Below are 14,151 nucleotides of genomic sequence, written 5' to 3' on the forward strand. Positions count from 1 at the left end.
TTCATTCCTCAGCCAGGTTTCTGGCAGGATCCTAACCCTCCCCGGGGAATAACGGCAACTGTGGTGAAAGGTGGGCCCGAGGACCCGCCTGCATCTTGCGCATTCGAGTCTGACTCAGCAGAAGCAGCGTGACTGAGCAACTCGATCACACCCAGCTGTATTTCAGGATAACAGAAGGGTCAGCTCCTCATCCTGCAGAGTCCTTTCCTACTTTAATGATGACCAGGAATGATTCCTTTCCTGGAAGAAAGATCCCCCTGCATCCTTTAGAGACAGTCTGCGTGAAGGTCATTCTCCGTTGGCCCAGGTGTCAGTGAGATGGCTCTTGGGATTTCCTGTCATTTTGGTGTCTGCTCTGCATCACCACCTAGCAGATCATTGTTTTTATTTTTTTCTCTTCTGAACTGTAGCTGCTCCCCCACTTCATTTGACTTTCAGAAGAGAAAAGAGATTTCAGGATGAATCAGCAAGAGGGCTACCGCTCTGATAAATATAAAAGGTCATGGTAGGTCTCCAGAGGGACTGTATTATTTTTGAAATGGAGATTATTTACGAAGGTTACAGAAGATTGAAAAGCCAGCGTCTTGCTGCCCTGCGTGCCAGCGTGCCTTATCCTCCCAGAAACAGATTCTGGGCCGGACTCACCACATATGTGGAGTGTGTATGTGTACATGTATCTGCATGAGAATGAAATTATAGACCAGTTTCTTTTCACTATTCCCACAAAAGCTTTTATTCTTTCTTGATTTCCTCTGCCCCTCTCCCCCCTCCCCCCCAAAAAAAGAAAGAAAATATCCTCTCATGAAACTTATTATCACACCTGGCAGAATCCCACCTGGAGACTTTGACATTAGCATGTGAATGATAAGTTTAGTCCACCTCTCCTGAGAATTTTAACAAGAGTTATTGAAAGGAAATTACTGTTTGCTGTTTCACTTCAGGGCAATATTGAACCCACCTAAGGAATGCATGGGTGTGTGAAAGTCAACTTTTCTTTTCATCTTGTCCCCATTTGATCGATCAGCATTCTTTGTGCCTCATGCCAAGGGTGATAAGCAATGGAAACTGGCACAGCTGCCCGTTCTGAGCTGCCAACAGATTTCTGGGGTTCCAGCTTTGTAGGCCGTAGGACCTGACATACTTCAGATGTCTGTGAATGATGACTTTTCTCTTTTGGCTTCCCCCACAGGTTATGACCGCGGCACCTCAGCATTTCCAGGTAGACATCCTCCCAGTAGATGATGGCACCCCTAGAATTGTTACCAACCTGGGGCTTCAGTGGCTGGAGTACATGGATGGCAAGGTAAGGCCTTTCCGTCTGCCACATTCACATGAACCAACATGGGCTGTGTCCTTATTTGTGACCACGTGGGGGTAGACGTCCAGTTTGACTCACATTTATCCCTCCCTAAGGGAGCTGATTTTCCTGAGATTGGCAAGCTCCATGAGTTTGGTTAAGATTGTATATAGTTTAAGATGTTCTTACAAAATGACCCCCAAAAGACAGAAGCTCAAACAAGATAGAAGTTTATTTTTCTCTCGCATACGGGGTGGCAGTAAGTGGGCAGTCCAGGGCTCTACATGACCTTTCAGAGGTGCAGATTCCTTCTGTCTTATTATTCTCACGTCACTGGGTTGTTGCTGTTGAAGGTGTAGCCAACACTCCTCAACTATTCATCGATATTCCAGCCCATGGAAAGAAGAAAACCGAGAAGTAGAGGGCAAGGAACTTCATTTTAAGCAAGTGATACAGAAATGAAACACATCACTTGTGCTCAGATTATTCTGGCAAGAAATTGGTTACATGGCTCCATCGGTTGCATCTGAGAGGCTGGGAATAGAGTCTCTAGCTGGCTCAGCTAGGAGTTTGTTAACTAGAAGCAGGGGATGATGGGTTTCGGGAAATATCTGGAATATGCCATAGATGGGAAGGAAGTGAGTATTTTGTAGGTGAGTGTCCTCAGAGGACTTCTACTTTAGAAATTCCTTTCTCCTCCTAAATCCCCATTTGGTCATTTTAAGATATGCCACGGTTCTTAGCTGGTGACATACCAAGCAGTAAATCCTCATCCTCACCCAGACACACGTGCTTCTTCCGTTCAGGAACTGATTTTTCTTTTGTGTGTGGTGTTCCCTCTAGGATGTGGATTTTCCCGTCTCCGTGGAGCTAATTAGTTGTCTGTCTATGTAGCTGCTACACTGTAGCTTTCTACAGAACTGGCTGGGATTTTTTAAATTAGTACAACTTCCTCGCATCCCTTATTTGATTTTTTCCCCCATATTCAGAACCATCCCATTTTCTTCTCGACACTCTCCAGTTGGTTTTCTACTTTCCACTTTTATCCTACTGCAATGACTCTTATCAAAGTCAACAATGACCTTTATTTTGCCAAGTCCAAAGGGCAGTTACATGTCCCCCTTTTTTCTCTCAAACCTTTGCTTTTACTAAATATTAGTTGAATGAATGAATGAGTAACTTAAAATTTAGCCAGTATATTTGGGCAATATTGGGCTATCATATATTTATCTTACTCAATTTCAAGAATTGTGATTGACTCTAATAAGGTAGATGCCTTTGGCCATCTTGCCTGTATTTTATCATTGTTTCAAAGTTCCAACCTTCCTTAAAAGCCAAACTCAAATCCCACCACCTCAAATCCCTCCTCCGATCCAGATGGAATTAATCTCTCCCATTCCCCAAAAGTGTACAGTACTCTTTTTTGTATCTCCCGTTATAGCTCTTTCCACAATTGCCCTGCTCACGAGCCTTTCTTTCCCAATAAAGTGTGAACACCTCAAGGACGGAGGCTGGGATGGTTGCAGTCCTCATAGCCTCTTCAATCCTGACAGAGTTTTCCATGCAGTAAATGCACTCAGTAAATCATTGTTGAACTGAATTAATTCTGAGTCAGAGGGTCTTGGTCTGGCTTTATTCCCACCTTAGGAATTAAATTTAATGGGTTTCTATTCCAGGCAACCAACTTGATCACCAAGAAGGAACTGCTGACCATGGACCCAGACACAGAGGACCAGCATCTTGTCTATGAGATTACAGCGGGCCCCAAGCACGGCCACGTGGAGAACAAGCTACAGCCTGGCAGAGCTACTGTCACTTTCACTCAGGGTGCGGACTCGGGGAACCGAGAGATGGGAGAAATCCCTTCTAACTTCCCCTACCTCCCTGATCTTTCTCACAACCACTTCTAGCTACTTACCCTCAAGTCACTTATTTGCAAACAAATAGATCGTTTAGTGTCTAACCATCCAAATTCAGAATTTTACTTCTCCTGATTTCCTTTCCTATTACTCTCAATTATGGCAAAAGAAAAAAAAAATTGTCTTTACCATGCTTGCTCAGCTCCCAGATTGCTTTAGGTTTTGGCAAGATTTAGTGGCAGGATCACATGATATTGATTGGTTTTCTTCTTTTTTTAATTGAAGCATAGTTGACACAAATGTTACATTAGTTTCAGATGTGCAACATGCTTGGTTTTCTTTCAAAACAAAAAACAAAAACAACAACCAGACTTTATGAAATATCCGTGATCCTGTATGGCTTAATTTTTTCTCTAAGGGTTATGGATTGTTTCTTAAGTCTTTAACAAAGAAATAAAAATCAACACGGGTACGTTGTTCAACAGAAATATTTTCCTATTTTGAATCACATCAAGCGGACCATTTTGTATTTTGGTAGTATTATAAGCATGTCAGACTCTTCCAGACTTCTTTTGAGGATGGACCTTACCTTGAGCCATCATTGCAAAAACTGCACCTTACAACTCATGCACCGTATTTCCCTTGTCTCCCTGTTCTCGATCTTGTGTTCGCCCCTAGAAGAGAACCTTTAATCTGTGCCTTGTGTATGGGCTGTTTTAATTCAACCCCAGCTTTTTGTAGTAGCACATACCTTCCAAAGAACCTTATTTAGAAGGAAGTAAGGCTGAGTGTGTGCATGTGTACACAAAGGATGGAGTCAAAGACTCTTTGTCAGCTCTCAAAGTTGCCTTTAATATTCCAGATTCATTAAAGTACTTTTTTGCTGAGACCCTGGGATTCTCATTTTACAACAGCATCAGGGTATTTCCTGGATGTAAAGACAGCTCTTTGTCACACAGAGCGGTAGGATTTTATTTTGAAATCTGGCAGACACATTTATTTTTAAGACTACTATCCTTTTTTGTTCTTGGGAAATTAAGTTCTGTCTACAACCCATTGAAGAATAAGCTGGGTATGTTAGCGTGGAATCTACAAGGCTGTCTTTACATCCCTGGGTTAATTCACAATGTGTTTTTTCTCACAGAGGATGTGAACTTAGGGTTGATTCGTTACGTGTTGCACGAGGAGAAGATCCATGAGATGATGGATAGTTTTCAGTTTCTGGTGAAAGACAGTAAACCCAATGTGGTCAGCGACAATGTCTTCCATGTTCAGTGGTCCCTCATCAGCTTTAAATATACCAGGTACAAGGGTTATTGGCTTTCATTCTTGAGAAGTGAATCAGGCAAGCAGAGGAGATCAGGTTGAAGTACGTGGGGGCCAACTCTAGTCATCTGATGATGGTGGTGGTGGGGATAACAATAATAAAAATAATAATGTCACCAGATGTTTTTTAATACTATGTGTACCAGGCACTTGACATACATTATCTTGTTTAATACTTGCAATTGTGAGATGAGTGCTATTGTTGTCCCCACAAGAACAAAGCAATGAAGACAGAAAGAGGTTAACTAATTTACCCGAAGTCGCATAGCTAATAAGCAGTAAAACTAGGATTGGGGTGAAACCCAGTGATCTTAACCATTGTGCTTTACTGCATCTCCTACAAGTATTTTTACTTCCGCCCTCAAGTTTTAGAAGGTAATTCAATAGAACTGATAAGAAACAAAATACACATTCAGTACTGGCTGAAAATAATCACTGGCCCATAATAAAGCATCTTTGCCTTACCTTCTACATTCTCTCTGTTCTCAGTCTTATATTCTCCCCTAGTTCCTTTGGTGTTCATAGGATTATATTTCCTTTGGGACAAATTCATAGCTTAATATAGATACTCTTTAAGGAGCTTTTGTAGTCTTTTGGGGGCTTGAGAGGCAAACAGGCACCAGCTTTGGTAAAGGCAGGCAAGCACAGTGTTGATTTTATAGGTCACATTATAACTAGGATTATAATTTTGTGGGGGAAATAATTCTTTAAGTCTACATTTCAGAGACTCACTATTCTAAGAAAGCAATTTCATGATAATTCAGACAAAAATTGGAATGGAGGTGGGGGATAACATACAAACTTGATTTCATGTGCCCCACAACTGGGCTGTTCCACTCTTAGTCACACACACTTAGAGAATACATATATACACTGATTTTATATATATATATATATATATATATATATATATATATATTTGCTGTTATTTCCCTCTTGTTTGTATCTCCTTAAAAAAAAAATTAAATAAATGGACTAAAACTGATCACTTTTTCTGGACAACCCTCCAACGTTTAATGGGCTGAATAGTACAGAGTGTCCCAAAGCTGGCAATGAAGACTAACCTGTCAGAAGCACTTTGCTGGCAACACTCACAGCAACAAGACATAAGCCCTGGCCCAATACTCATCCTCAGTGATGAAAAACAAGGCCCAGCTTAGGTCCCACTCACTCATGGCTTTTCTAAACCTAGATACTTATGAATTAATAGTGCATGGATAGTTTGCCTTCTACTTCGCCAAAACAATACAAATTCGTAGCAGCAAGCTAAGTTAACCCTGTGTCTTAGTCTGTTTGAGCTGTTCTAACAGAATACCGTAGACAAGATGGCTTACAAACAATAGAAATTTATTCCTCACGGTCCTGGAGGCTGGGAAGTCCTAGATCAAGGAGCTGACAGATTCAGTGTCTAGTGAGGAGTCTTTTCCTGGTTCAGAGACAGATGTCTTTTCCCTGTGTCCTCAGATGGTGGAAAGACCAGAGAGCTCTGTGGGACCTCTTGTAAAAGGGCACCAATCCCATTCGTGAGGGCTCCACCCTCATTACCTAGTCACCTCCCAAATATCAGGACATTGGGGGTAGGATTTCAACATATGAATTTGGGGGGACACATTCAGTCTATAGCTCCTTGTCACTCCCCAGTGTCCGCAAAGCTCCGTTTGTCTAAACACCTTTGTTACGTAGGCCCCATTCTTATTTTCTTATCTCTGCCACCACCCTGACTCCTTTGCACACTTCCTGGAGATCTGGTCCAGTCAGTTCCCACCTGAGCTAAGACATTAACTGCCTTCCAAGCAGCTTTCTTTCCTAAGAACCCACTGTTCTAGTTACTCTACCACACTAGGGAGAGATTGTCATTTCTCTGTGTTTTGAAAAACAAAGTGCATAGCTCCTACGTGCTGCCCATCTTCTGAATGCCTTTCAACTTGCTCTGAAAATGGGCCCTCCTTGGTCCCTTGGTGCTGTGACTGTCCCAGGTGAACACAGTTCCTCAATTCATAACCTGGCTTCTTAAAGAAGCCGAACTTCCTATTCGCCGAGCTGCCTGGCACCGTAATCAACCAGAAGAGACAGGCATTCAACAAGTGGATTCTTCGCAGCCCCAGCTCAGAATTTCAGAGACGGCCTTTTTGTGTGCTTCTAGCTACAACGTCAGTGAGAAAGCGGGGTCTGTCAGCGTCACAGTGCAGAGGAGTGGGAACCTGAACCAGTATGCCATCGTCCTGTGTCGCACCGAGCAAGGCACGGCCAGCTCCAGCTCCAGGGTCAGCTCCCAACCCGGACAGCAGGACTACGTGGAGTATGCTGGCCAGGTAGGTGGGAGGGGGGCCTCTGATTGCTGATTGCCAGCAGGCGTCAGCCACGGCTGCCCTGAGGTGGTTGGCAAGTGGGGCACCTGCCCCCTAATTTTTATCCCACCTCCCTTTCCATTGGCGCCCTTCCTCAGGTGATTTTCCAGCATTCCCTTCCCCCAGGGCTTAGTTCTTCTCAGTCCATCTACTCTTTGTGGAAGTTTTTAACTGCAAAAGTTTAAGTTGTCTGGCTTCTCAGTCTTTACATTTTGCTTCATGACCAAAAAAGGTCTTCAAGGGATCGTGTTCTACATGGCGCCCTTAGGATCCAAGCCCTTTCTCTCCCCTCACCTTCTCTAGCTGAAGGAAGGGAAGAGAGAGTGTGGGGGATGGTCGGGAAGCTCTTGGAATAGGCTGGGTGAGAGATGATGGTAGCGTGAGTTTCGGTTATGAAGCGAAGGTGGAGACAAGTGGGTGGATTGAACAGATGAGTAAGAATTGATACGATTTCACAGCAGACTAGATAGTGTGGGCAGAAGCGGGAGATGGATGAATTGATTCCCCTTGCCGGGAGGGGACACCATCAGAGGAGCAGGTTTGGAGTGGGGGGGTGGTCTTGACTGTGCTTCGGAAGGCTAAGTATGAGGTACCTGAGACGTGAGAGGACAGCTGTGTTGGTCAGCAGGGAATGCAGAGAGCAGCTGGGGTGGAGATACTTGCACAGGTCTCTACCACAGCGGTGGTAGCCAGCACCTGGGTAGGGAAGAAGCAGACAGAGAGGAGAGAGTAAACACAGAAGAAAGGAAGAGGACTTAAACAGTAAACTCCCTTATGGCAGGATACCCCATATTTGTCCTCTTTTATGAATAGCACAATACCTGGCACTGACTAGGTATTTCTTCAGTGTTTTTGCAAAGTAATTTCACTATTCTTATGACAGCATAAATCTCTGTAAAGAAGAGTGGGCTCTCTCTTTGAGGCATTTCAGCTGGACTGAGGTCAAATTTAAATGAGGAATTAAAAAAGAGCAGATAAGCCAAGGAGTCTTTTAGCAAAATAATAAGAAAGAGCATGTACTTGGGTTTGTCAAGGAAAAGCAAAAGGCAGTGGGTTCTAGAACTAAATAGACATCTAGGGGTGTTTCATTAAGTTGGGAGTGTTTTGAAATGTGGAACTTAGTAAAATTTAATTTGATTAGTTGATTAGATATGGAATAGTAATTTTCTGCTGATGAAAATTAGGAATTTTTCAGATTTGTGTGTCCCTAGAGGTTTATGACTATTTTACACATTTTAGCTATCTCAGTTTACACAAAGTGTAGTCCAGGCCTATTTCCTACTCTTTTAGTTTTGGATAGATCCATAACCCTGGTTCCTTTTCAAGGTTTTATCTTTATCTTTTTTTTAAGATGCAGTAAAACCAGAATAAATCCCTGTAATGTTCACAACTGTGTGAATATAAAATAATTTCTCTGTTTTGTACCAGGCTAAATTCATTTACATTATTGATCTAGCCCATCTTAATGGCAAAGGATTTAGTTAAGTATAAAGTTAAAATTCAGTCTGGCTTGTTCATAATATAACTTTCTGTGGCTTCAAACTCCCATTATTCAGTACACTGAGATTCTATGTCAATTTTGATCGTGTAAGCAATACGGAAATGGTAATAAGGATACCATCTCGCATTTGTTCAGTGCTTTAAAATATACTTTGCACTTTCATTACACATTGTGTCTTATAGTCCTCCCAGTAAATATGCAAAATAAGTATGTGAAATTGTTATTTAGCTGATGAAGAATCTGACATTTGTAAAGATTCATAGACTAACCCAGCTTAAGGCCAGAATTTCACACTCCAAGTTCAAAGATCTTTCCAGGTAAACTTGCCACAAATAGAAGGGGACCTGAGTAGTCAAATGACTCTTGCTATCCCAAATGAATTAGTAAAACAAGATATAAATAGTTACCAACATGTTTTTCTATAGTCACCAAAGAGTAAGAGGTGTTTTTGCCCTCCATGTCCCTATGTGGTAAATCCACTCCAATGTGTAGATGAAGAATAGGAACAGGTAGCCATGTGTTCCAGGTGATACAGCAGGAAGTTGGGGTGGAAGAACCAGCTATTTCATTCAGTGCTCTGCCCACTAGACTTGGGTCCTCTTTTTTCCCATGATGCTCTGGGGGAGCGAGCAGGGGAATCTGAGACACAGCAGAACTCCTTGTTGTTTGCTTTGTGACAGGTGCAGTTTGATGAGCGAGAGGACACCAAGTCCTGCACCATTGTCATCAATGATGATGATGTGTTTGAGAACGTTGAGAGTTTCACCGTGGAGCTCAGCATGCCAGCATATGCCTTATTAGGGGAGTTCACCCAGGCGAAGGTCATTATCAATGACACTGAGGACGAGCCCACATTAGAGTTTGATAAGAAGACCTACCGGGTCAACGAGAGCGCTGGTTTTCTATTTGCACCTATCGAAAGAAAAGGTCTGTTGGTGCCAATGGTGACAAGGAGCTATAACAATAGCTAGCATTTTTCGAGTCCATTCTATGTGCCAAGTGTTCATGTACCATACTAACTTCTGTGTGTTAAGTGCTTTACATGTATTAGCTTATTTAAATTCCCAGAACAACCCTAATAATGATCCGACCTGTAGTGAGTACTATCAGAAGGCTTCTCTTCTTAGTTCAAGTTGTTAGCACTCCCATTTATTCTTTAATGGGACTAGAAGACTGGTTATATTTGGCCTTGCAAATTATTCATGAATTTAGGATTCTTAATCAATCACCCAATCTATAAAATATTTAGTAGCCTTGGTCAAGGAGGGAAGTTTGTAAGAACTGGCTTCTCATCTTAGTTTTAGAAGACAGAAATATATTTAAAGATTTTCCTACATGAGTGTCACGTATAGAGCTCAGATGAGAAATAAACCATGTGTGAGAAATAAAGGGTAATGCTTGAGGGATTGAAAACAAAGATCATATGCATTTGTGATTGTGCAATATTGAAACTTTAAAACCCACGGAAATTAAATCTTCATTCAAAGTCCAAACATGACTGTAAGTGATGATGTCAGGTTTTTTATTGAATCTGCTGACTGGGCATTAGTGTAACAAACACTGTAGATAGCGCAAACCCTTGGTGATGCCACTTAGAAAACAAGCAAGCTCCATTGATTGCTCTGGGCCAGCAAGCCAGGCCCAGATCAAGCTGTCTTCCAGGGTCGTGGCAGCACTAATAAGTCATTTGTACAGAGAGGCAGGTTTTTATTTTGTTTTTCTTTTTTTAAACAAGCTGATTTCTCCCTAGGAATTAAAGTGCAAAAGTTTATTCAGAAAGGCGGTGAACTGTGCTCAGAGTACTACCTTCGGGACACAATTACTTTGCTACTTAAAGTGCCAAATATGTCTCTTATCTTTCTACCCGCTGTGGTCTTAGATAGTGAGCAATGAGTCTTGTGAATTAACAGAGCACAAAATTCACAGAATAGGAAATCCATTTTAAAGTGTTTGGGCAAGTATTTGGGGTATATTAAATCCTCAAGTGGTTTATACCACAGGCTTAAGAAGCTGCAATGCAGGAAGGTTTCCTGTCAGAGTTTGAACAAAAGTAGTGATGGAATGTGTCAGAGGGAACCAAGCTTACCAAATTATCAGAGATTTTAAAATTTGAGAAGTGCCCACTCAAATGCTTTTGTTTTCTTACCATTTGTATTTCAGGGGATTCAAGCAGCATTGTATCTGCAATTTGCTACACAGTCCCTAAGTCAGCTATGGGAAGTAGCCTCTATGCTCTAGAATCGGGCTCTGATTTTAAATCTAGAGGGATGTCTCCTGACAGTCGTGTGATATTCGGGCCTGGTGTCACCATGTCCACCTGTGATGTCATGCTCATTGATGACAGTGAGTATGAAGAAGAAGAAGAGTTTGAGATTGTCCTGGCAGATGCTTCAGACAATGCCCGCATCGGAAGGCTGGCATCGGCCAAAGTGCTCATTAGCGGTCCCAATGATGCTTCCACTGTGTCCCTGGGCAACACGGCTTTCACTGTCAGCGAGGATGCAGGTAATAGAGAGCATCTCTGGGATTCCATCACCCATATCCTGATCCCTTTCTTAACAATTTCCTCTTAGTTTTCAGAATGTCCTTAAGACATTTGAGAATGCCATTCCTCAGTGACACCATTCATTGTCAGTTGGAGACATAATAATAGGCATTAAGACCAAGAATGGAAGGTAGTGAAGAATAGGGAATTCCAACCACTTTTCTTGCCCTGGTTACTGATGGCAGGGAGGGATCTGGCTTAGAGCTTCATTGGTTGATCTCTGTGGTCCGGAGGGAGGGCATGGTGCTAAGCATTTTGGCCCCTGAAGGTGAGAAATGCGATCTGTTGAGGATGGAGGTAAGTTATTTAGCATACTGCTAGCTGCCAGAACAAATAAATTCCAAAGTTTCAGTGTCCTAACCAATGAAACTTTCTCATTCATATAACGCCCGAAAGCAGTCAGTGGGGAGATTTCTTCCACCCAGGCTCCTTCCCTCTTTTGGCTCTATAAAGTTCTCAAAGTCTTCTGCATGCTGCTAGCAGACATACTGCCAGAAGGAGCAGCAGCTGTGTTGAGCACCCACTGATCAGAGCCACCTGGTCAAGGCCATTCACCTCTTTGAAGGTGATACTCTGAGGGATCATGGGAACTCATATTTTTGAGCACTTACTGAATGCCAGGCACCATGCCATCTGCATTCCATGCATTCTCATTTAGTCTTCTGTAGAAAAGAGAACAATAGATAGAAGAGCAAATGGAGGCTCAGAAAGGTGAAATAAAGCATCAAAGATCAGTAGCTAATATGGCAGAGCTGGAATTAGAACCTAGACCTTTCCTATACCATGTTTCCTCTCCTCTATACCAAATGCGCAGCCGTGACTACTTGTCAGCTCGCAGCTTATTGACTAAAAAAATATGAGCAATGGGATTTTCATGTAGCTTTTCTCTGACCTTGGTTGTGAAAACCGCTAAAAATCTACATATGTATCATTAGGACACTACAAAGTGTGATGTTACAGTGGACCAGAAGATGAGCTTCATTCCTAAGATAAGCAATAGCACATATGGTTTAAGTAATGATGTGTGCACCACTCAGATAAAATAGGGAAATCAACCCAGTTAGGAACATTTAATTAGAAACATTCAGCTTCAGGCCCCATAGAGTCCCCTAGCTGGTTCTTTCTTAATTGACTATTTTCTAGCTCATCCCTGAGGCCCTAGTCTCTGAGTTTCTTCTCTCAAAATAGGCTTGAGATGTTTTTCGAAGGGCCCTCTCCACTTTGTTTTTCTCCTGTGAACGGTGTCTTTCATGAAACCACAAAACCACTTTCCCCTAAGGGCTGTCTCTCCAGTACTACCTCCATGAAACCCTCCTCCAGGTCTGCTCTTGATCTTAGTGTCAGTAAAAACAGGGGTGGTGACACCTCACAGCCTTCCTCAGAGGGAACACAGGAGCATCACTGAAGTCGGATTAGACAAGTTCACAGGATAAAGCTGCTATTGCTGTGAGGGAGAACATTGTTCTGAAAACCCACTGACTTCTGGCCCAAGACTGACCATTGACATCTCTATGGATCTCCATTTAGGTACAGTGAAGATTCCGGTTATCCGTCATGGGACTGACCTTTCTACCTTCGCATCTGTCTGGTGTGCAACGCGGCCCTCAGACCCAGCTTCCGCCACTCCAGGAGTTGACTATGTCCCCAGCTCTAGGAAGGTGGAGTTTGGGCCAGGTGTCACTGAGCAGGTGAGCACAGAGCAGCCAAAGGCCAGATGGGCCTGTTAATGTTGTCTCTGTTCCACTCTCCAAACTCTGTGGAGGACTCTAAACCACCCTTGCCTTATTATTGTCTTCCCTTTCTTCACAAACACAAACATGCAAACAAGAGAATAAACCCAGAGAGATCTTCTACAGACTCTCCAAATGATATTGTCAGCATCTAATATCCATCACCACAGATTTAGGATAGGAACTACAGCCTGTTGATGTAAATATCTAGAGACAAAACACCTAAGGGTTTGTAATAAAGAGATTGTCATTTTATGGATAGAAAAACTTAACTCTGTGACCACCAGAAAAAGCAAGTTATCACCTCTGTCCTACTCTCCTGAAGGCAGATGGGTGTTGTGTGTTGGACATTCCATAGGTTTACTTTGATTTTTCTTCTTATATTGTTTTTTTAAATCGAGACATAATTGACATATAACATACTAGTTTCAGGTGTACAACATAATGATTCAGTGTTTGTGTATATATTGCAAAATGATCACCGCAGTAAGTCTGATTAACATCTTGATTTTTCTTCTAGTATTGCACCTTGACTATCTTAGATGACACTCAGTATCCAGTAATTGAAGGGCTGGAGACATTTGTGGTTTTTCTCAGCTCAGCACAAGGGGCCGAACTGACCAAACCCTTCCAGGCTGTCATTGCAATTAATGACACCTTCCAGGATGGTAAGATATTGGAGCTGCCAGCTCGTGGCTCAGACTATATTTCTATTTCTGCCTTGCCTTCCAAGTATATGACATTGGAACTCATTCACATTTTCATTCAAGAAATATGCGTGTGTGTGTGTGTGCACGCGCATGTGTGCGTGCACATGTTATGTACCTACTTTCACATAGAAATATGGGGGAGAAATAAGCATTCATGTTTCTGGTACTATGTTAGGCACAAAAAGATATATAAGCCTAGGGCCCTGTCCTCAAGAAGCTCACTGTCTAGTTGAGGGGATCAGACCCTTGAACAGAAAAATTAGAATATATTATGATAAATGACCTAATAGTGCTATAAATCCAGTGCTAGGGGAGCAGAGGGGGCTGAAGAGCAGCTGTATGTGGAAGAATCATAGATTTCACAAAGGATGTGATATTTAAACAGGACTTTAGGGTGTGAACTGAGTTCATCTAATGGATAGTGAAATACAGTTTTGTCAAATGGAGAGATATAGTATATATATAATTTTGAAAGACACATATTTGGAAAACAGTGAGATGCTTACTTTTGCTTTAAGCCTGGCAGGAGGGGAATAGAAGGAAATGGAAAGACAGGTTGGGACTCCATTTCATTTCCAGTTCTAAAAGGTCTTACATTGCAACCTAAGGGACTTATAAGCAGAGAGGAGCAGCAGATGCTTCTAAGCAGAGGAGTGGTGTGATCTTTGTTTGAGGAAATTGACACTGGCAGTCCGGTAGATGGTGTACAGGAAAGAATAGACAACAAGTATATGAACAAAATATCAGTCGCCACTGAAATCTAACAGGAAGATGGCCAGAAAAGGATGATTGCTTCTTGGGAAGAGTTGATGAAATTTAGAATTGTCAGATTGTA

At 42.3% G+C, this 14,151-nt stretch overlaps 1 protein-coding gene across 3 annotated transcripts in view; it reads left to right on the top strand.

Moving 5' to 3' along the window:
- FRAS1 (Fraser extracellular matrix complex subunit 1) overlaps positions 1-14,151 on the top strand; it is a 404,600-nt gene that overhangs the window by 342,330 nt on the left and 48,119 nt on the right. For all 3 annotated transcript variants that reach the window (XM_036104730.2, XM_078068823.1, XM_078068824.1), the window contains 8 exons: positions 1,190-1,303; positions 2,974-3,124; positions 4,301-4,460; positions 6,626-6,794; positions 9,012-9,258; positions 10,492-10,836; positions 12,404-12,564; positions 13,127-13,274. In XM_036104730.2, coding sequence (XP_035960623.2) covers positions 1,190-1,303; positions 2,974-3,124; positions 4,301-4,460; positions 6,626-6,794; positions 9,012-9,258; positions 10,492-10,836; positions 12,404-12,564; positions 13,127-13,274 — 1,495 coding nt within the window. The remainder of the gene's footprint in view (positions 1-1,189; positions 1,304-2,973; positions 3,125-4,300; positions 4,461-6,625; positions 6,795-9,011; positions 9,259-10,491; positions 10,837-12,403; positions 12,565-13,126; positions 13,275-14,151) is intronic.

This window comes from Halichoerus grypus, chromosome 3, assembly GCF_964656455.1.
Source record: "Halichoerus grypus chromosome 3, mHalGry1.hap1.1, whole genome shotgun sequence".
NCBI lineage: Eukaryota > Metazoa > Chordata > Mammalia > Carnivora > Phocidae > Halichoerus > Halichoerus grypus.